Below are 23,145 nucleotides of genomic sequence, written 5' to 3' on the forward strand. Positions count from 1 at the left end.
CTGGAGAGCCCTAATACATCTTTATATTGTGGATTTCCCTCCCATCAATATTTTACTCCCCTTAGAATAAAACTAAATCCACAGCAATAGTCATGGTTCAGAGACTGACCTTTCCTAAATGAATCAAAAGACTGCACTGTCGTGGTCAACACACACAGAAGAATGTTCTTTCGGCGAAGACAACTGCCCTCCTCTGCAGTGTGGAGCTGCCTCTGGGAAACGCCTGTTTAGAGACGGATCACCTTTCCCAGCTTCCTTCCCAACTAGGCGGGGCCCTGGGACTAGCTCTCCCCAATGGTGACCTGCCTGCAAGCACTGAGTGTCACTTTCAGGAGGAAACTAAGAAGCTGGTGCTCCTTCTCCCTTCTCTTTCCCCTTTCACTGAAATGCAGAGGACTCCACAGGCCCAGGGAACTGCGGGGCCCCAGCTGGAAGCCACCGGGGCCTCTGATCACCAGTGGAGCGGAGGAGGCCGCTGCCTGGAACCCCTACCCTGGACGGGGCAAGAAGCAAACTTGCGTCGTGTTAGCCACTGGAAGCCTGGGGTTTGTTCGGCAGCCTGTCTTACCCTAACTAATGCCCTGCCTCCCTAAGTAAGGGAGTGTCGGTCAAGCTAGAGGAACCCCTAAGCCTCCACCTGGGACTTGGGAGGAAATAAATCAATGGGAAGTGAACACTGACTGTCACCCAGAGAGTGGCTGGCCCTACCCTGATGGACAGGGGCTGCTGATGGGCACTTTGAAAGCTCTGCTGTAGCAGCTGCAGCTAGTGCTGTTCTCTCCCCCCCCCCCGCCATCCTAGAGTGAGGCCCTGAGGCCCCACTGCTCTGGCTTCCCCATGGACACATCTGGGCCACACCCACAAGGAGTCCTGACTCCTCCTTGTCAGCTCTACGTTGCATGCACCCTTCACAGTGACATGCCCAGGCCCCTGAAAATCTCTGTCCTGGGTGGGTGGGTGGGACAAGGAAGGGATGGCACCCATCACACAGCCACTCCCTTGTGCCTGCCCCAGCCAGGCCACGCCTTGTTTTGTGGTCCGAGGGCTTCGTCTGCACCTTGGGGCAGGGGAAGAGCAACGGAGCTGACTGTCCCTGATGTCCCTGAGGGAACCCAAAAGCCATTCCACAGCCAAAGGGCCTCAGGCCCCAGCCAGCACGCCCACCACCACTTCCCACTGCACGAGCAAACCAGCTTCTGATACCCTCACTGGGCTCTGCTTTAAATAACCCAGCAGGGAGTTTCCACCACGCAACACGCCAATGTTATCATTTGTTGAAGACAAGTGGGGGGTCCACGCAGGTTCATTATACTAGTCTCTCTACTTCTGTGCATGTTTGCAAGTTTCTATTTAAAAACATTTCTGAGGCCGGCTGGTGTGGCTCAGCGGTTGAGCATCAGCCCAGGATCCAGGAGGTCGCGGTTCGATTCCCGGTCAGGGCACAGGCCCGGTGCAGGCTCCTCGATCCCCAGCAGGGGGCGTGCGGGAGGCAGCCGATCCATGACTCTCATCATTGATGTTTCTCTCTCTCCCTCTCCCTTCCTCTCTCTGAAATCAATAAAGATAAATAAAAATAAATAAATAAAAGCACTTTTGAGAAGGAGATTCTCATCTGAGCTGACATATTGTGGGGAAAAAAAATGTATCCACTGAATTAATTCCCGGACTCTCTTCCCGGCGCCTAGCAGGTGTCACGGTTACTCTTGGGAAGGAGGAGGGATCACAACGCCCAGGCCTGGGGTCTCTTCACTTAAAGAGGAAAATATAAATCATTCATTGCTACAAAAGAAGTTAAAAGCTACGCCGTCCCTTCCATTATCCATCAGAGCCCGGCAAACCTCTCCCGCAGCACAGACGCAGACACATAAATATATTCATGTGAACGCGAGGCCATGCCGACAAAGCAACAGACACAAACTTGCTGGGGTGCTTTTGGGATGAGGCAGCCAGCGTCCCCTTTCCGCGTCTCCCCAGCTCGATGCCAAAGCAACGAGAGAAACCATCCCAGCGATACTCCTGTATATATATATATATATATATATTGATTTTGAGAGAGAGAGGGAGAGAGAGAAACATCGATGTGAGAGTGAAACAGTGATCGGCTGCCTCCTGTGTGCCCCCTGCTGGGGATCAAGGCCGCAACCCGGGCACGTGCCCTGACCGGGAATCGAACCGGCGACCTTTCAGTGCAAGGCAAGAGCTCAAGTGAGCCACACTAGCCAGGGTGGGCGATGCTCCTTCCTTCACGCTTCCACTCCGATGGACATCACCGGCACAGAGGTGCACAGTCTCCAACACACACGGAGAGCTGACGTTGCCTGCCCTCCGCTAAGACACGTCCCGTCTGGGCGATCACACGGCGTGCTTACATGCATGCACGTTTCCACGTTTAGACAAAAAATGCTTGCACCTATGCTTATTAAAATATCTTTGTTCACGGCATGTCCTCGTGGGCGGGCACAGGAAGGCAGCAAACGGAAAGAGGAAGGCACGCGAGCCTCTCAGGCAGACCGCTGAGCGCCGCTCTCGGAAGCGCAACGGGCCACCCGCACCGGGGTTACCCCTCCGGGCGCTGAGCCAGGCCTGCTTTCCCCTTTCTGCAAAGCAGCCTGAATTCTCACCTTTAAAGCGCTCGCCCCTCTGCAGGCAGCCCTGTCCCAAGGCCACCACGGAGAGCAGGTGCGACTTACCACGAGGGACAGAGGCCTTTTCCAGGAGACGACGCCAATGAGTCCTGACAGCAGCACCTGGAAAGACAAATGGTGCAGGAAGGTGAGACGCTGGGAAACCTTTAAGGAACAATCGAGGCGGCATCGACCGCCCTGCCTGATGAAGGATCCCTTCTGGGACGCGGTGCACACACGAGCAGGCTGCAGGGAGGCGCAGCACCGGCCACCACGGCCACAGCCCACAGCCACTGCAGGGGCGCGCCGGCCTCCCGGGCCCCAGGCGCTCCCGAGAGGGGACCCATGCCCGGGCCCAGGAGCGAAGGCGCTTTCGGAAAGAGCCTCCGCCAGGCCCCTGGTTCCACTCTGGCGCTGGGAGTTAGGCGGCTGCGTATTTCAAACTCACAGAGAGGCCTGCAGACGCTACTTTTGGGAAAGCGGAGCTAGTCCCCCGCCCCCAGGTCACCCAGCCCCCTGCCTTCTCTGCGGGGAGTTGTGCCGAGCGTAAAGCTTGCGGGGATTTGCGACCGCGTGATGGAAAACTAAATTGTTACGGACTGAATGTTTGTGTCCTTCCCAAAGCCACACGTTGAAGCCCCAGGGGCCACTGTCCTTGTATCTGGAGATAGGATCTTTAGAGGATAATTGGGGTTAAATTAGGTTGTGCGGGTGGGGCCCTCACGACGGGATTGGTAGCCTTATAGGAAGAAAAAGAGAAAACCATCTTTCTCTCGTGGCGTACACACCTTGGGAAGGCCGCAGGGGGACACGGCAAGCAGGTGGCACTCTGAGAGCCAGGAAGAGACCCTCCCCGGACCCTGACCCTGGCGGCACCCCGATCTCGGACCTCCAGCCTCCAGAACGGTGAAAAAAAATAAACTTCTGTTGTGTAAGCCGCACAGCCTTTGATACTTAGTTACGGCCAGCCGGGCTGCCTAGTACACGAATACGCCCAGAATACAGCGCTAGCCCCGTTCCCCAACACCCACTCTTTCCCTGTGTCTCCCCAGGGGACTTCCCGGCCCCTCTGGTCTAGACACTCCAGCACCAGCTCTAACTAGGGAGGGGATGAATGCTACTTCGCAGAGGCCTTCCCAAGCCCAGATGCTAGTGATCCTCCGTGAGGTCGCCGGTTCCAACCCTGGTGACTGACTAAGGGGTGCGGCGCATTCCCTGCTCGGAAACAGTCGGGTCTTTTTTTAAATCCTCACCTGAGGATATTTCCTCATTGATTTTTAGAGAGAGTGGAATGGAGAGAGGGGAAGGAGGAGGGAGAGAGAGAGAGAGAGAGATCAATTGGTTGCCTCCCACATGCGCCCCAACCGGGAGTAGGGATCAAAATTACAACCCAGGTTAAGTGCCCTTGGCTGGGAATCGAACCCACGACCCTTTGGTGCGGGGGGGGGGGCGACGCTCTAGCCACTGGGCCACCTGAAACAGTCGGGTCTCCGTTTGCGCTTGTTTTGCCCCATTCCGGCCCCGGGCGAGGAAGACGCTGCCTGGCATCTGTCCTTCTGCAGGCGCACTTCGCGTCGGGAACGGACTCGGCCGTGACATTACCTCGCCTCCCCAAACCCCCGGCCCGTGTCATCCACCAGCAGCGTTATTCAAAGGCCACAGTTGACCGAGAGTGAAAGAAGAAACCGCGAAGGGGGTCGGAGAAGAGGGAGGGAAAGCTGAGCAGCTGTGAGAGAAACGCCGACAAGGATGGGAGAGGCTGGTGCCGCCGGGAGATGGGAGGCTGCACTTCCCAACCGCCTGAGCGCCGTCCTAAGGGTGTCATCCTGCTCTCTCCCCCCGTCCCGCCGGCCTAAACAGACTCAGGAGATACCATCAGAAACCAGAACGAGCCCGGCGGGCCTGGCTCAGCGGGTGAGCGTCCACCTGGGATCCAGGCGATCGGGGTTCGATTCCCGGTCAGGGCACAGGCCCGGGGTGCGGGCTCGATCAATGGCTCTCTCGTCATGGATGTTTCTGTCTCTCTCTCCCTCTCCTTTCCTCTCCCTGAAGTCAATAAAGATATATTAAAAAAAAAAAAAAAAAAAAGAAACCAGAAAGAACGTCCTGCTGTGGAGGCCGAGGACAGGGGATGGCAGATGGCCGGGAAGCGGGGGATGGCAGATGGCCAAAGGCCTGCCCGTCTGGGGGGCTGGTCCTTAAATCTTGCCCTCTAAAACGGAAACGTCCTTTCAGTGCCCGAAATCAAGGACTCTGTTCGGATCTTCAAATCCGGTTCAAAGGCAGCCTCTTAGGTATTGACACGAGCCCTCCTAGGACGCGGCTCGGAGGCTGAGGGCGGGACGGATGTCGCAAAACACCTGGCAGGCGCCCCCCGTGGCTGCAGGGGCGCCAACTTACCACTGTGTTCCCCAGGCATGTTGTCTGAGGGACTGTTGGTGCGAAAATGGGGCGGACGGCCCTGGCCGGGTGGCTCCGTGGCTTCGAGGGGTGCCCCATACACCACAAGGCCGCGGGTTCGATCCCTGGTCCGGGCCCGCGTGGGAGGCAACGGATGGATGTTTCTCACGTCGAGGTTTCTCTCTCTTTCCCTCTCCCTTCATCTCTCTCTCTCTCTAAACATCAATAAAAACATATCCTCGGGTGAAGATTTAAAAAAAAAAAAAGCAAATAAAATTCTGAGCTGCCCGGAATGAGAGCAAGTCCATCAACCTCTGTTTTCCTGAGCTGCGTGCGCAAAACGTTTCCTTGGGTTTCGTGACGCGGGCGGCCCTCCCCCTTCATCCTTTCTCCGATTTGTTTTCTTTCTGTGTGGGTTTCTTTGCCCCGGCTCCCTGGGGACACATGGCAGGGCTCACTCGGCTACGGGGGCCCTGGGTCTTCTGTGTCCACCTCAGCTCCCTGCTGGGACACGCACACGTCTCTGCAGCCACTCGGGCCGGGGCTGCCGCCTCCCGCCCTCAGCTCGGGGGTTCCCTGTCCCAGGCTTTCATGTCCAGCCTGTGGTTCCAACTCCCTCCACGTCCTTTCCCGCTGGAGGCTGCAGCCAGACCTCAAACTAGAACCTCCACAAGAAAAGCCACCTTCTTTCTATTAAAAAAACAAATTTTTTTAATTGATTTTTTTTAAAGAGAGAGAGAACCATCAATGTGAGAGCAAAACACCCATCGGTTGCCTCCCATATACACCCCCACTGGGGACCGAGCCCGCAACGTGGGCACGTGGCCTGACCAGGAATCGAACCAGCGACCTTTCGGCGCAGGAAACGACGCTCAGCCAACTGAGCCACACCGGCCAGGGTGGGGGACTTCCTTCGAAATGTGTAACGTTCTGCGATCTTAATCTTTAATCTGCTAAATGTGTTATGCAAATGCACTGCGCATGTATTACATCCCGGCTTATTTTAAACTATGCATATCATCCTGAGCCTGTAATTCCACCATTTCTAAGAATTCCAGGGATCGGTCGAAGTGTTTTTATGATTTGGAAAATGAGGAACGACCTGGGTGCTCGGCAAGAGGAAACTGCCTGCCCTGGCCTGTTTGCTCCGTGGTTGGAACGCTCTGGCGGGGGGCACGCCTCCCCTGGTATGGAGCAAATACAAACGCCCACCCACACGGACATCGAGGAGCCGGCCCCAGGTCCCTAAGGCACTGTGATGCCCTCTGGGGAGTGGGATTTTCATTCCTTCCTTCAACTTTTCTATTTCCCGTGTTTTACACAGAAGAGAAAACATGCTATTAAAACTCAAGCCCGCGACAGCCGGGTCCGCCTTCCAAGAGGCAGGCACACCCACGGAAGCGGGAGGTGACCCCTGCGACGCTACTTTCCACGGGTGGGGGGGTAGGTGGGGTCCCCGAGTGCCGAGCTCGCGCTGCAGGGCTGAAGGCTCTCTGCAGACTCACGGCCGCAGGGCTGAGGAAGGGGGCAGGAGGCCAGGCCCAGCCTGCGACGGGGCCCACGGTGCTGGGGGCTGCTGCTCCCGGGGAGCCCTGGGGGTTTAAGCCACACACGCAAGTCGCAAAGGTGAAGTCCAGCCAGGGCCCAAGGGCATCTAAGAGCCTCCTGCCCTCTCCTCTCAACCCACCATGGGAAAGGAAATGCCAACCGGGCAGGTACGCGGCCCAGTTTGGGAAAGAAGGTTACATAAACCACATGCAAATCATTTCCATTCTCTCCTTTTAAAAGCCTCCTCTTTGTGCAATAAAAACAACGTATTTGTTGACACAGCACATTAATTCCATTAAAACCGCATTAAGTATCATGAAAAGCTATCCGAGTGTAATTACGCCGGTGAACCCGCGGATCCGCGTCAACTTCTAAACCCACTGGAGTTACGGTCGGAAGCGAACCCGCCTGGCAGACGCATCGCGGCTTCACTTCCGAGTGGTTGCGACAAAGGCCCACTGTTCTAACGCTACGAAACCACGCGCTATTTATGCAAACCCCAAAATCTGTTCCTGGAAGGGCCTTGGCCCCGGTGTCCCCGGAGCCGGCCTGTTCTCGGGGCCAGGCCCTCACTGTGCTCCCGAGTCCTGGCTCTCCGGGGTCCGTCTCCCCAAAGCGCACTCCATCCTCGGAATGCCTGCCCTGAAGTGTCCCCCTAAATTCCCCAACATTCACAGTTGCCCCCCCCAATCAGAGCGCCCTCTGCTGTCCAGACCTGGGCACCGCGGGGCCCGCAGGCTGCCAGCCTCCCTGCCTGGGCCCTTGCAGCCTCCGCCCCCAGGTGCCCCTCTCCTGTCCCCTCCCAGGCCACACATGACATCTCGACAAGCAGAATATTTCTGAACAGGTTTCTCCATATACGAAGATTTTTCTGACCCAAGTGGTGCTTTTACCTGATTGGACAAATCCAAATCGTTCCCCAGAGAGGCTGCCAGGTAGGGTTGTTTGGGTTGTTTCCTCTCGCATTTCCTCCCCACGTGCCCACGACAGACACGGGGAAATCCACACGCCCTCTCGCCCCTCCCCGATTCCCACGCGTCTGTTCCCGCGCTGGGGGGGCGATGACTACGGGCGCGCTGCCCGGAATGGAGCCGCTGGAATTATGATCCTTACAGCGCCTTTTAAAAATCACATTTCACTCTTTCATTGGAGCCGACTGCCTCCCATTTCACTCCCGTCTTGTCTATATTTATCATAAACTCACCCCGATCGCCCACAGGCCCGAGTCTCCGTGTCTGAGCACACTGAGGGCTCCACCTTCTTCGGTTTTCCGGCCTGAGCCCCCCCCAAGGCCCTCCACCGCCTGCTCCTCTTAACCTGGCCATGCCCGTGGCCTGGGGCACCACGGCTTCCAGAAACATCCCTCACCCTGGACCCCCCGTCCTCTCTCCCCTGCGGTGAAGCCACCGTGTTTTTTTGCGCCCGTGTATTTTGTTTTTCTCACAAATTTATTAGCAGGTCATCTGATAATGTTTAGGGAAAGGGCTCCTCGCAGGTAAACTTTGGAGGCTCTGCGTGTCTGATACACAGAAATAGAATTTCTAGGGTGTAAACCGCTTCCCCTCAGCACTTTGTTTACTCGGCCAGTCGTTATAGCTGCTTCTTGAATCTATTATTTCGATATAGGTGGATGGCCGTACTCCCAGGCCAATTCCGTGTTTCTCAAAGGCATTTATCTGGTGTAGCAGGTTATTTTTCAAACGGTATCTCTCTGCTACCCTGCTGTCTGTTTCTCTGGCTTTTATTTTATTTATTTATTATTTTTTTAAATATATCTTTATTGATTTCAGAGAAAGGAAGGGAGAGGGAGAGAGAGAGATAGAAACATCAATGATGAGAGAATCATTGATCGAGCCCACAACCCGGGCCTGTGCCCTGACCGGGAATTGAACCCCGATCCCCTGGATCCTAGGCCGACGCTCAACCGCTGAGCCACGCCCGGCTGGGCTCTGGCTTTTGATTTAAATCCCTACACAGGAAGCTACAATTTCCAAAATACACTGTGACCGGGGTTCACCAATCACGACCCCTATGTGCAGTTCTTGGCTCACGAACCATCTCGGCACCTCTTCCTACCAGATTCCTACCAGATTCCGTCACAGCTTTGAAAACTCTGCCCAGCCCTGGCCGGTGTGGCTCAGTTGGTTGGGCACTGTCCCTGTGCACCGAAAGGTCACCGGGTCCACTCCTGGTCGGGGCACATGCCTGCGTTGTGGGCTCAATCCCCAGTAGGGGGCGTACAGGAGGCGGCTAATCGATGTTCGGCTCTCACATCTCTCTCTCTCTCTCCCTTCCTCTATCTCTAAAAATCAATAAAAATATTAAAAAACAAACGTGGCCTAGACTTCTTAACACGACGTTGGCTCAGGGAATTGCAGAAGGGGGGTGGAGAGCGCTTGGTTAGCTTCACCGAGTAGAACTCGAGAGACAGCTGTCATCACAGACGCTCACCGCGATCCTCTCTCAGCACTGACTGTGAGACGCGGTCACTGACTTGGAGCCGCGTCTCCAAGATGGGACACAGTCCCGTGAATCGCGGAGTCGGCACCGGAGGCCTAACCCGTGCCACGGAAGACGCCACGCGGACAGACTGAAAAGCTCAGCCACAGAGCGAAATCCACGCTGGAGAAAGGCCGTCTGGAGGGCCCAGGCCTGCGCGCCGTAACCTGAGTCAATAAAAGACGCTTGCGTCCTGGCCGGTGTGGCTCAGTGGTTAGAGCGTCGGCCTGCACACCAAAGGGTCGTGGGTTCGATTCCCAGTCAAGGGCAGGTACCTGGGTTGCAGGTTCGATCCCGGCCCTGGTCGGGGCACATGCAGGAGGCAACCAATGGATGTGTCTCTCTCACATCGATGTTTCTCTCTCTCTCTCCCTCCCTCCCTCTGTCTAAAAATCAGTGGGAAAAAATATCCTTTGGTTAGGATTAACCAAAAAAAAAAAAGGTTAGAGAGGGACTTTCATGTGCTTGACATATATAAATAGGGTATATTATCTTGCAAATATAATTCAAATATATTTTCCATATAAATCATCCCAAATCAAGATCTGATTTTCTCTAATAGCTCTAGTCTGAACTGGAACGAACAATTACAAACAGGAGTAAAAAAACCCCACAAAACCATGCACTCACAGCTTCTTTAATTGCATTTTCCGGAAAACTCTGCAGTTCTATTTTTATTATTTGATTACACCAGCCATACGGCCATGCTCCACAAAAACAATCACGCGTTACTCAGCGAAAAAATCGGAAGGGGACAACCCGCAGGACACCAACAACTGTACGAACAGGAACAACGTAGGACGTTGTAGAATAACAGGTTGAGACGATGTACTCGGCACTTAGAGCGAACACATTTTAAAGACATCCTACCACGGAGCCGCACTATGCAAACCAAAAATGCACGGCGAGCCCAGGATTTCATCAAAATACTGCCGGAGGCTCTCGGACAGCTTCAGTCTCTCTTTCTTGAAGCGCTTTTGTCCAAATGTCTATCAAGCGGGTACGTGGAATGGCGGGGATAACACAGGAAAGGCACACAGGTGGCCGGCCCCTCCCGTGACCTGGAGCGGCGAAGCTCATCTACAGAGCACCGTCCCAGCCAAGGGCAGGCGGGGCCTCGGGGGGCCTCGACACCGCTCTGTAGGCCTCGGTCCTTAGAGCCCAACGTGATGAGTCCTAGACAGAGGCTGGCCAAGCCCAAAATCATGTCGGAAAGAGAGGAATGGAAGAGAGGAGGGTCTGCGCCCTGCTTAGAAATGTGAAGATGGGCTACCGGCGAGGAAAAGCCTGAGTCAAAGGTGGTTGCCTCTGGGCAAGTTAGAGCAGGGAACTTCTGGGTTTTCCTATTTGCAATTTGACTTTAAATATATATATATATATATATATATATATAAAAATATGTATATTTAAAATATATATATTTAAAAGTATATATATAAATATATATTTAAAATATATATTTAAATAGATATATAAACATATCTATTTAAAATGTATATATGTATACATTTGTGTATGTATACATATATAAATACATATATTTTAAAAATGTATATATATATTTTATTGATTTCAGTGAAAGGAGAGGGAGAGAGAGAAACATTGATCGGCTGCCTCCTGCTCGCCCCCTGCTGGGGATCCAGGAGCCTGCACCCCGGGTATGTGCCCTGACTGGTAATCGAACCGCCACCTCCTGGATCCTAGGTTGATGCTCAACCGCTGAGCCACACCAGCCGGGCTTGACTTTTTTTTTTTAAACTATGTCCTTCTTTTATTAGATGACACATGTTTTTAAACAAGGTATATATGTATATATTTTTTTCTTAGTAACATAAAACTTGAAATGCTCAAACCACGTAAAACCAGTATCTGTAACACCCGTGGGGAAACGGCTGATCCTTCTGTATTTAAATTTGTTGAGAGTGTCAACTCTCCTAAATTATGCCAAAGCTCCCAATCCCTCCATTTTTCATGGTACCGTGGGGAAATGCAAATCTGATTTTTCCTTCCCCCTAAACCACCAAAAGGATTAAGAGCAGTTAATTCCCTCAATTATTATATCATGAGCAATGTACTAAGTACTGGACAGCAGCCAACATCCTTCCAGATGCTGACGATGGCGTGAGGTCCTGGAAAGGACTCAAAAGGAGGGCATGCCACCTGCATGGCCCTGAGCAAGTCACCTCCAACCAAGAATAAGGACCCTGCAGACCTCATATCTGGTCCCTGCCCCTCCCTGGGTACTAGCAATCCTATGACATTTTCAGCTAAAGTCCTTGAATTACAGAGGAGAAAGAAAGGTTTGATTCTTGTATTTGAAAAGAAGAGACAGGGCAAAATCTGGGAGTTTAGAGGGAGAAAAGGCGGCAAGTTTACATATTAAATTGGAGAAAAGAAAGAAAGATCCCCGGTAGCTGTAAAGCCACAGACGCCTAGAGGTTTCTAACATTAAAATTGCTGGCTCTCAACTGTGTCAGGGGAATCCCCCAGACACCACCATCGCCCCTACAAAATCATCAGCAAATCTGTTTTCTGGATGCTTCAGAAGAGATGCCTTTATATGGACAGACCAGGGTGGATGGAAGGTGACAGGGACTCACAAAGGTTTTGAGCGTCCAATTTGGATAAGACAGGCAGTGCTCAAATCCCCGAGCATGGGGATTTGAGACGACAGACCATGTAATCTTGGTGAATTAGAAGGAAAGTATGGAAAAAGCTTAGGAAAGCTTGGCCAAGCGAACAGAAGCAGGCCCCAGCCAATCAGACCAGATCTCGGAGGGAAAGAGGTACCTGGGTGGGAACTGAGATACGTAATCAAATGAATAATTCTGGGATAGATGAGTGTGTCTCTGAAGGTTTCCCACAGAATACTAGTTTCTCAAGAAACACATCTAAAAAGGGTTGCAGCCCGGCCGGTGTGGCTCAGTGGTTGAGCATCGAGCCGTGAACCAAGAGGTTCCCCAGTTCGATTCCCGGTCAGGGCACATGCCTGGGTTTCGGGCTCCATCCCCAGCAGGGGGTATGCAGGAGGCAATCAATCGATGACAACTCTCTTTCATTGATGTTTCTCTTTCTCTCCCTCTCCCTTCCTGCCTAAAATCAATAAGAACATATTTTTAAAAAATTTTTAAAGGGTCCCATAGTCAATGAAGTCTGAATCCACGATATCGTATGTCCCTTTCATGACCAGGCGCAGGGCACGTGAGACCAACACACACTGAGACGTTCTAGTACACATCGCAGGAAAGAAGAAAACAGTCCAACCTCGAAGAGCTAGGCCTTCCCCAAATGTGACCTTGGGATCTTTTTTTTAATTCAAAATACATATTTAACACCTTGCATAAGCAGCCGTTCCCTGCACATGTTACAGGAAATTCGGGCATAGGAAATTATAGCGGGAATTCAGAGAGATAGGGCAGAGCGGATTTTTTTTCAAAATGGAAATGGCTTTCCCTGACTATATAAGTAATACATACCCATGCTGCTAAAATTACACAGTATGAAAAATTAAAGGGAAGAAAGTAAAATTTACCCATATTGAGTAGACACAAACCAATGGCAATGTTCAAGTGTATTTATACCTAAATTTTTTTCTGTTCATAAAGTTCATTTTTTAAAAAGACTAGGTTCACAGTAGAGTTTTTTAAAAAAAATATATTGTGGTCTGACCCGTGTGGGTCAGTTGGTTAAACATCCTCTTGTGAACCGGAAGGTCAAGGTTCGATTCCCGGTCAGGGCACAGGCCCGGCTCGATCCCCAGCAGGGGGCGAGCAGGAGGCAGCTGATTGATGTTTCGCTCTCATTGATGTTTCTGTCTCTCTCTCCATCTCCCTTCCTCTCTCTGGAATCAGTAAAAAACGTATTTAAAAAAAAAATGTACTACGGACATCCTTCCTCCAATGGTGGCCACTTAGACTGTCTCAGGTTCTCCCTGTCATGGAAAAAGATCTCGGTTAATATTGTTGTTGACTCTCTTCCACCCTTTTGGGCAGGTCCTAACCGCTCAGGTAAAGAAGCCAGCAGAGGCTGTAGGCGGCCTGGACAACTAATCACCCAAGCGCATTGATGACAGCGAGAAAGGGGGCTGATTTATTCATTCTGATGTTAACCATGAGGCAGAAAGCAATGCTGGGCGGTGCCCAACCCTGTGTTTTCCAGCTCACAGTGCCTTGAATTTCCAGCTCGAGCTTTTCTGCAAGTTGTTCTTTGTACAAATTCCTACCAGATCCTTCCCCAGTTCCTCCCTCAGCAGTCGTCACAGAATATCAAGTCTTTATCATGTCTGTGTCTCCAAGCATCTTCTTGCCAACCGAGTCATGTTCTTCTAATTCTACTGACTCAGTACATTCCGTTTCCACCATCAAAACCCATCGGACAATGTATTTCCAAATATCTTTGGTGATGATTACACTCTTATTAGTAGTTTTAAATTATTTCTTCTGTTTAGAATTATTTTTATATTGTATTCTACTTGATCTTATATTGATAGTCGTGCTCTCTTTTTCTTGGCCCTGTTCAGATATTTCTTTGCATATGCCCTAGTCTGTTATTTTAAGCATGTTTTTTGAGTCAGTAGCATCGATCTGACTTTGGCTTCTGTCCCACCCAATCCAAAAGCACTGCCTTTTAAAACGGGAATTTAAGCAACTTACATTTGTTGGGATATCGCTAACATATCTGATGTTTTCCCCTGCTATCTTATTTTTATGTTTGTTTACTACATTTTCTTATCATTTGTGTTTCTAATTTCCCTGACTTTTGCTATTTTGGTCAACTTTTCTATTGGTTTGTTGTTGTTTTTTCTAGTCATTTGGAAATTATACATCTACTTTCTATACAAACTTTTAAATATCTACTTTAAATTATAGATCTAACATGTGTATATCAATAACACATATACCTACAGGCCTGACTCAAGATAGCAAGATTTTTCTACTCCACATACCTCCTAAATTTTTTCTTTTTTTTTTTAAAAATATATTTTATCGACTAAATTTTCTTGAATGACCACATTAGCATCAACGATTCAAACTTAGCTACATTTTCTTGTTTTAATTGCTTACTGCAGCATTATTTATACCAGTGCTTCTCATTTCTCAATTTATTGTTATTGAAAATATTTTACATTTTGCTTATGCACTTCCAGTAATTTCTTTTTTCAGAAATGGAATGCAGAGACTTTATATTTCTCAAGATATCTACTGTTTGCTCATTTACGTGAATGAGCTTAGACATCTCACATACAGAAAGCCTAGAGGAATTTGCTTAACAATCTTTTTCCTTCTAAAACAAATAAATGTCGCTGCATTATCTTCTAGCGTTTCGTTTTGAGGACATTCTCTAAGATCTCTCTACCTTGCACGTGCAAAACTGACATGGAGATGAACAAATTCATCACAACATAAGCAGTTTACTCCCTGGCTCTATATGATGACAAAATACTGTGATACGCACCTAACCTAATTAGTATACGAATTAACTTTCGAATGGGACATCAAGTGAGAAAACAGACATGTTTAAGAGTCAATGGAGTAAACTAATAAAGCCAAAACCTGGGATGGGATGTCCGCAGAATCACCAGACGTCTGCAGCCACTCGCTAGCAGCCCTGTGGTTAGCTCTGTCCATTCCTAATCAGTTTTTTCACGGGAAGTTTTTGAACCGCTAAACTCTGGCGCGCTTAAAAAATATATTTTCATTTTTGAAAGCATCGCTTTTCCATTTTTCTTAAGCGGTCTTACCAAGAGAAAAGAAAAATTTCCGAATTGTTTAAAGATGCATGATTAGGGCACAGAATGTAAGCTGGCCAGTGTTCTCCGTCCAAGCCTATTATTTCCGAACGTGTCACTGTGTTAGAAAGAGCACGCAGAATGGGCAGATTTCATAACTCGGGGGTTTCCAGGGCCGCCACTCACCAGCTGAGGTCAAAGTTAGTCCAATGAAAGCGTCAAGATACAGCGTCACATTTAGAAACCATAAAATACAGAGACGGAGCAGTCAGTCACCCTGATGCTTGCCAAATGAAAAGCTTAAATATAGTCTGGGGTGAGCAGGGCCACAGGCAACCACTTCCACGGCTCAGAGGCCCCTGGAATCTCCGACGTGTCCGGCGGCCACTCTGAACGTGCTCCTGAGGGGCGCCCCCAGCTCTGTTTTCACACTCATCTCCCAAATGAGAGGTCTTCTCCGTCCCACGTGCAATGTTGACACTGAGTTTTGGGATTTGGGTGTCCTGTGCTGAAGCTGGGATATGTCATTTCTATGTATACCCCACAGCACATTTAACCCATGAAAAATGCCACCTCCTTCCTTGGCTTCAGTCCTTCCTCCCCTCTGTCCTGACTCAAGGTCACGCAGGAGAGCAAACCAGTGTGTGGTTGACACCTACAGAGAGCAAGGGTCTGAAACTATTGGCCACGGTCCTCAGAGCAGTAACCAGGTAACAGCTTTAGAACAGGACTGAGCAATACCCAATCTCATTGACTGGGGGCGCTGGGTGAAGGTGGAAGTCCCATTAAAAGAGCCACAATGACAGGTCACCCCAATCGGCGGGGCTGCTTCAGTCACCGGTGCCTGAGGCAAGGCCACGAAGCCCTACCTGCACTTTCTCTGACTCGCAGAAGCCTGTATTCCCCACCCCAACCACATGGACACGCTGTCTCTACCGAGAAGTCAGCTCTGAGGGGAAAGTCTGGGAAATGCAGGACGTGGGGACTTCTGCTGAGCACTCTACGCAGGCCCTAAGCCCACTCAGGACTTGGCAGGGGACATGCAGATTCACAGAGATGGATGCTTTGCCCAAAGCCAAGGTGGGGCAGGCAAAAGACAAAGATCAGGGCCCGGCAGCATGGCCCATGACGTCCCTAGATACAACTGATGGGGTGGCCACACCAGCAGCAACCGGAAACCAACTTCCAGGTGACCTCAGCAACACAGGAGGAAGTGGGGAGAGACAGGTTAGAGGTCCTGACTGCTTCTCCTCCTTGACAGAGGCTCTTCCCATGGCTGGCTCCACCCATCATGCAGGTCTCAACTCAAAGGTCACCTGGTCACAGAGAGGCCTTCGCTGAGCCCCAGTCCAAAGCAGAGCCCTGGCCCCTGTCTACTGCACTGCAGTTTAATTTCCTTTTCAATTTAATTTCTCCATGTGAAATGGCTTACTTATTAACTACCGTCTTCTGGCTCAAGAATGTAAGCTCACCAGGCAAGACCTGATCTTTTTTGTCTAAGGCTATGTACCTCCAGCTCCTAACATGGGACATGGCACACAGCAGGCACTCAGAGCATTATGGATGGATGGATGGATCGATGGATGGATGGATGGATGGATGGATAGATGGAGGGGTGGGTAGGTGGGTGGGTGGATGGATGGGTGGGTGGGTGGATGGGTGGGTGGATGGATGGATGGGTGGATGGGTGGGTGGGTGGATGGATAGTAGGTAGATGGATGGATGCGTGGATGGATGGATGCATGGATGGATGGGTGGATGGGTGAGTGGATGGATGGGTGTATGAATGGATGGGTGGGTGGATGGATGGGTGGGTGGGTGAATGGATGGATGGGTGGGTGGATGGATGGGTGGGTGGATGGCTGGGTGGGTAGGTGGGTGGGTGGGTAGGTGGATGGAGAGTGGGTGGATGGGTGGGTGGGTGGGTGGATAGTAGGTGGATGGATGGATAGTGGGTGGATGGATGGATAGTGGATAGATGGATGGGTGAGTGGGTGGGGTGGATGGGTGGGTGGATGGATAGATGGGAAGATGAATGGCAGGAAGAGAGAGCGACAGAGGGAGGGAGGTTGGGAAGAATACCCTGCGCTACCAGCTCTGATCTGACCTACCTTTAATGTTCCTGGAGACCACCGCGTCCCCCCACATAGCCAAAGACCCACTCTGAGTCTTGGGCGGACTGACAAAAGGACAGAAGGGAAAACAAAATGGAACTGCGCTGGAGGTCACTGAGGCTGCCCCTATTTCTAGTTTTACTGGCCCTACTCTTCTGAGCTCCCACCTCCCCAACTTCCTTCCAATAACCCCCCTTTTGCTTAAGTTCGCCACAGCTGGCTTCCGCCACTTGCCCCTGAATAGGCCCATTCCAGAGGTGTAAATACTAAGGGTCACTGATGCGTACAAGGTCCATGCTTAGCTACTACGAGGATCTGAAGAGGGAGGGACTGTTACGATCCGGTCCAAGTGGCCAGGAAACGGCGATCAGGCCGCGTTGGTGGTAAGCGCCGAGCCAGGCCGTCTGGCTCGAGCATCTGCGCCCTCCTCCCTGCTGCGCCACTCTGGCCCCTACGGCTTCACTGCGATGACGCAGGGCTCCATAAAGAAAGCATTCCACATACCTTTTTTACGAACCTAAATTTTCATGAAACCTGTCTGCTGGGGAAGGAGGGACCCACCTACGTGTCATTCCAAATGGTCTACAACTGCCGCCTACGCTTGGAAGTATCCCCTTAACAATATAACCCGACAGCTTGCCCCAGAAAGATTTTTCAGGTGCGTATTTAACAGAAATATAACCCACAAAATAAATATTTTGTGGCAATCTCTCCCAAAATCTATACCATATCAATAACCATTTTTGTTCAAATTATTTCAGACTGAAGCAATGATAACCTCGTTTGCTTGATTATAAATTTTACAACCCCTTAGCATCAGGCGCAGGGCACAGAGAGCACAGCTTGAGAAAAATCAGAACATGAATTTAAAAAAAAAATAAATCTTACGGACCTATTTCCATGTGGGGGGGGAAACCCTATTTAATTACAATTTTTTATAAGGGCAAGGAGTGGGAGGTGGGAGCAGAGATCAACCCATTTCCTTTCACCCAGGTCTGAGAATCCTCCATTTCCACTCTGCAGACTAATGAAATGAACACAAAACCATTCTGATTGGGAAGTTCTCCAAGGCTGGCAGCGACGAAGGCATTTGCATTTTCTTTCCCGGGAGCCGGCTATTTTGCTGGTTAGCGGAATCAGGACAAATTGCAGAGGAGCACATCCTCTGTGGCTCTGAAGTGGCTCTCGGCTCTAAGGGGCCCCCTGATTGCAGGACGCGCTCACCTCCCGAAGAGCGGGCCGAGCGGATGGCGTCAAACACGCGCTGGTGACATGTTTCCTCAATGCCCGACCCCAATTCTAAGTTAAAAGACTTGGGTCAGCTGGAGGCAACTCCTGCACAGGCCAGCTCACAAGCTCTCAGGGAACTTTCTGCAATTCGGATGCAATGCACCTGCAGCCCTGGGGCTTGGCTGTCCCCTCCGCCCCCAGTGCGCCTGGTCCAGGCACGCCCGTCCCGTCTGTCTGTCCTGTGAGCACACCAGCCATGCTGGAAACCTAGCATGTGCTTTTGTTTTTGCTGTTTGTTTGTGTGTTTTTTGGGGGAGGGGGGTTAATCATCACCCAAGGATCTTTTTTTCATTGATTTTTTTTTTTTTTTTTAGAGAGAGTGGAAGGGGGTTGGAGAGAGAGAGACATCGATTGGTTGCCTCCCACACGCGCCCGGACCAGGGCCGGGGATCGAACCTGCAACCCAGGTACGTGCCCTTGACCAGGAATCAAACCCGCAACCCTTTAGTGTGAGGGCTGGTGCTCTAACCACTGAGCCACGCCAGCCAGGGCTGTTTTGCATTTTGCTTCACCAAGTCTCCAGGTCACCCGGGTCACCGCTTCAACCTCACCTCCTCCAGGCAGGTGGCCCTGATGAGCTGCTCTAGTGTCATTGTCCTGGCGTCTGCACTCTGTTCGCTGACCTGCCTCATGCCTGTGTGGGTGTCTGGTCTGACCTTGTCCCCCACAGCCGTCAGCTGCACTGAGGTCAGGACTCTGAGTCCCCAGCACGCACAGCAGGCCTCCAGGGACAGCGGGTGACTGAGGCTGTGGGCGTCACACACAGGCCAGCATCCCCGAAAACGGGCTGGACGCTTTTATAACCCTGTCCTCATGGGCGTAGGGGGGCTCTGGTTGGACAGATCGATTACAAACACACACGGACCCACTGAAATATTAACCGTGGGCTTTGGGCCCTGATTTTAAAATACAGGAAATATTTCCCTGGCCGGCATGGCCCAGTGGTTAGAGCATCAGCCGAAGCACCGAACGGCTGTGGGTTCGATTCCCGGTCAAGGGCCTATACCTGGGTTGCAGGTTCGGTCCCCAGCCCTGGTCAGGGCATGTGCAGGAGGCAATGAATCGGTGTGTCTCTCTCAGATCAATGTTTCTCTCTCTCTCCCTCCCTCCTAGTCTCTCTAAAAAGCAATCAATTAAAAAATATATCCTCAGGGCTGCTGGCGGCGGCAAGGCCGGGACTCAGGTGGAGGACCTGCTGTGGCAGAGCGGTGGACGCCGAGGTCAGCGGCGGGTTTCTCTGGAAACCCCCCCAGCAGGGTTGGAGGAGGCAGGACCCTCTGACCCAAGACCAAAGGCTTTAGCCCCAGCCAAAGAAAAGAAACCTTAGGAGAGAGATGGCGGGGGAAAAAACCCACAAGAATAAACATACGGGACTACATCAAACTAAAAAGCTTCTGCCCCGCAAAGGAAATCAGCCTCAAAATACAAAATGCTCAACGTCGCTAATCGTCAGAGATGCAAATTAAAACCACACTGAGGTATCACCTCACACCTGCCAGAATGGCTCCATCAACAAATCAATAAACGGCACGTGCTGGCGAGGGTGTGGAGAAAGGGGACCCTGGTGCCCTGCTGGTGGGAATGCCGACGGGTGCAGCCACTATGGAAAAGAGCGTGGAGTTTCCTCAAAACGTTAAAAATGGAGCTGCCGTTTGACCCAGTGATTCCACTTCTACGAATATATCCTAAGAATCCCGAAACACTAAAGAAAGAATATAAGCTCCCCTATGTTCATAGCAGCGCAATTTACAGTAGCTAAGATCTGGAAACAGCCCAAGTGCCCATCAGTAGGTGAGTGGATAGAAAAGCTGTGGCACATTCACACCATGGAATACTACGCAGCTGTGAAAAAGGATGTCTTACCTTTTGGGACAGCACGGAGGGACCTGGAGAGTATTATGCTAAGTGAAATAAGCCAGGCAGAGAAAGACAAGTATCACATGATCTCACTCATATGTAGAATCGAAACACAAAAATCTGATGAACAAAACAGATGCAGTGGCAAGGAACAGACTGACGAATCTCAGAGTGAAGGTGGGAGTGGGTGGGTGGGGAGAGATTAACCAAAGAATTTATATTCACATTTGCTTAACCAATGGACACAGACAAAAGTGTGGGGAAGGCCTGGGGTGGGGAGTGGGTGCAGGGTGGAGGGGTCATTGGGGAAAAAAGGAGACATCTGTAATATTGTGAACAACAAAAATATATATATATCCTCAGGTGAGTATTAACAAAAATAAAATAAAATACAGGAAGTACTTAGTGATGACTGGAATCTCCGCGGGGGTCCGTGGACGCCACCTGCCAAAGCCCAGCTCTGTCCCCAGGCAATACAGAGGGGGACCCGCCTGCTGGCCACGGCCCCGGGGGCCTCGGCTGGACGCCTCAAGCCGCCTTCGTGTCCAGTTATGACGGTACCACATGATGAAGGAAGGAAGCGGAGAAAGCGCAGCAAAGAATAAAGGAAATATGGATACGGACGAGCCCCTGGAGACGCCCACTGTTCCCACTGGGACCCGTTTCCCTTCGGGCTTTCTCGCGCCCGAACGGCCACACCACACAAAACTGGAATTCCGCCGCCTAACAGGGGTCTCGCTGTATGTTCCTTTAACATGCCCCAGGCCACGGAATATTCTTTGAAAACATGGTTTTAAGGGTCACATATGATCTAAGAACGGAATAGTGCAAACGTCCTGCTAGCGCTAGAGACGCGGGAAGCTTCCGACTACGGTGAAGCCGCAGTGAGTAGCTCCACTCGAGGGTTTCACTGAGGCCTCCGATTTTAGCATCAACCCTTTGAAATCGGACGAGTGAGTCACCAGGTATGAAGGTGACACTGTCATCATTCCCTCCAGTGGGTACGAGAGCCTTTCCCCCCCTCTATGCTGAGAATAGATATTTCAAAGATATTGATCGGCTTGGCGCCCACGCCCATCGGAAAAGAACTGTTTCCTTTTGCGTCCCTCCGGTTCCGCGTGAGGTCTGACACATTTCCGGCCCCTTGCCTTCCGTGTGTCCGTCTTCGGCGACTCGCCCCGTGACTGGGCCCGAGTCTGCTGCAGCCGTTTCCCCGGGCTGCTAATGTTTCCTATTGATTTACGGCTGCTTTTAGTGTAATAGGGACGGATGGGCAGGGAGACGCCAGTTCCGGGGACGGGGTCTGACACACACACGGGATGCTAATGGATCTGCGGTCAATTTTATCAGTCTCTCCCCAGCGCGAGCAGGGCGCCTCGGGCCTCCAGCCTGGGATCCGACCTCGGCGCCCCCACTTGCTATCTGGGTGACCCCCTCTGGGCCACATTTTCTTGATTGAAAAGCAAAGATAGTGAGAGTCCGTTTCCTGCCACCCCCCCTTAGATGTTCCAAGACCCCCATGGATGCCTGAAACCTCAGAGAGCACCAACTCCATATAGATTGCGTTTTACTCCTATACATACACACCTAGGATTAAGTTTAATTTATAAATTAGCAATACTAACAGATTAACAATAACTAAAAATAACTAATAATGTATAATGATAGCAATATATCGTTATAAAAGCCGTATGAATGTGCCCTCTCCCAGGCTCCCTCCCTCTCCCTCTGTCTGATAACTGATCTGATAACCTAGCCGCCTACGTGACCGACAGGCGGGCTTGTAGACAGCACAGGGACACTGCCCGAAGGGGTCATTCCCTCCCCGAGCAGGACGGAGTGGAATATCGAGAGATGTCATCACACCACCCAGAGTGGCACACAATGCAGAGCTTACGAAGAACTGCTTATTTCTGGAATTTTCCATTTAGTATTCCCGGGCCGCAGCTGACGGTGGATAACGGAAACCGCGGGTGGAGAGAGACCGCTGCCCCCCCAAGGCTCGTACGCGGCGGGCAGCTTTGGAAGGGACCCCCGAGGACCCCGCCTCCCGGGGTTGACACGTAAACCCCTCAGGTCCAGCCTGAGGAACCAGGGCCCTGCCCGCAGCCAGGGGGCGAGCTTGGATCCAACCCTCCCCGTGGCACCCTAAGGTGACGCAGCCCTGCGAGACCCTGACCGGGGGACCCGGCTGCCTCCTGCACGCCCCCTACTGGGGATCGAACCCGCAACCCGGGCACGAGCCCTGACCGGGAACCGAACCGCGATCGCCTAGATCCTAGGTCGATGGTCATCTGCTGAGCCACGCCGGCTGAGCGTAAAGTGATCTGCTTTCTAATTTCGAGTATAAACATCTAAAGACAACTCTCTCACCCTTAATGTTTAATTCCAAAAATAGGAGACAATCCATGCGTCCATTCCAGTTCTTCTTTTAAAAAAAAATTTTTTATTTTTTAAGATTGTTTATTGATTTGGAGAGAGAGGAAGGGAGAGGGAGAGAGAGACACATCGATGTGAGAGCACGAAACATCGATCAGCTGCCTCCTGCACGCCCCCCACCGGGAATCGAGCCTGCACCCCGGGCATGGGCCCGGAACAGGAATTGAACCAGCGAACTTCGGGTGCCTAGGAGGCCGCCCAGCCAACTGAGCCAGTGGCCAGGGCTGGTTCCAGGTCTTTTTTTAAAAAATATATATCTTTATTGATTTCAGAGAGAGGAAAGGAGAGAGAGAGAGAGAGAGAGAGAGAGAGAGAGAAATATCAATGATGAGAGAGTCACTGATCGAGCCCGCAACCAGGGCATGTGCCCTGACCGGGAATCGAACCCCGACCTCCTGGATCCTAGGTCGACACTCAATCACTGAGCCACGCCCGCCGGGCTGGTTCCAGGTCTTAAATAACCATGACCAACTAGGGTCAAGTCTAAGATGGTTTGAGAAATTGAGCAATTACAAACAGATTATTAGGAATCTTCTAAGCTGACGACTCTAACTGGTGACTGGGAGACGCAAAAGTCAGGGGCTGACCACCAGCAAAGAAAACAATGCCCAGGTCAGCGTCCCCCTGTTTTCCAAGCAAAGTAAAT

The 23,145-nt window shown here is 51.3% G+C and overlaps 1 protein-coding gene across 3 annotated transcripts in view; it reads right to left on the reverse strand.

The window, feature by feature from the left end:
• Positions 1–23,145, reverse strand: part of ENTREP2 (endosomal transmembrane epsin interactor 2) — a 133,212-nt gene that overhangs the window by 76,101 nt on the left and 33,966 nt on the right. For all 3 annotated transcript variants that reach the window (XM_087829222.1, XM_087829221.1, XM_087829223.1), the window contains exon 2: positions 2,691–2,747. In XM_087829222.1, coding sequence (XP_087685348.1) covers positions 2,691–2,747 — 57 coding nt within the window. The remainder of the gene's footprint in view (positions 1–2,690; positions 2,748–23,145) is intronic.

The sequence above is a fragment of the Miniopterus natalensis genome, chromosome 22 (assembly GCF_054644295.1).
Source record: "Miniopterus natalensis isolate mMinNat1 chromosome 22, mMinNat1.hap1, whole genome shotgun sequence".
Classification (NCBI taxonomy): Eukaryota; Metazoa; Chordata; class Mammalia; order Chiroptera; family Miniopteridae; genus Miniopterus; species Miniopterus natalensis.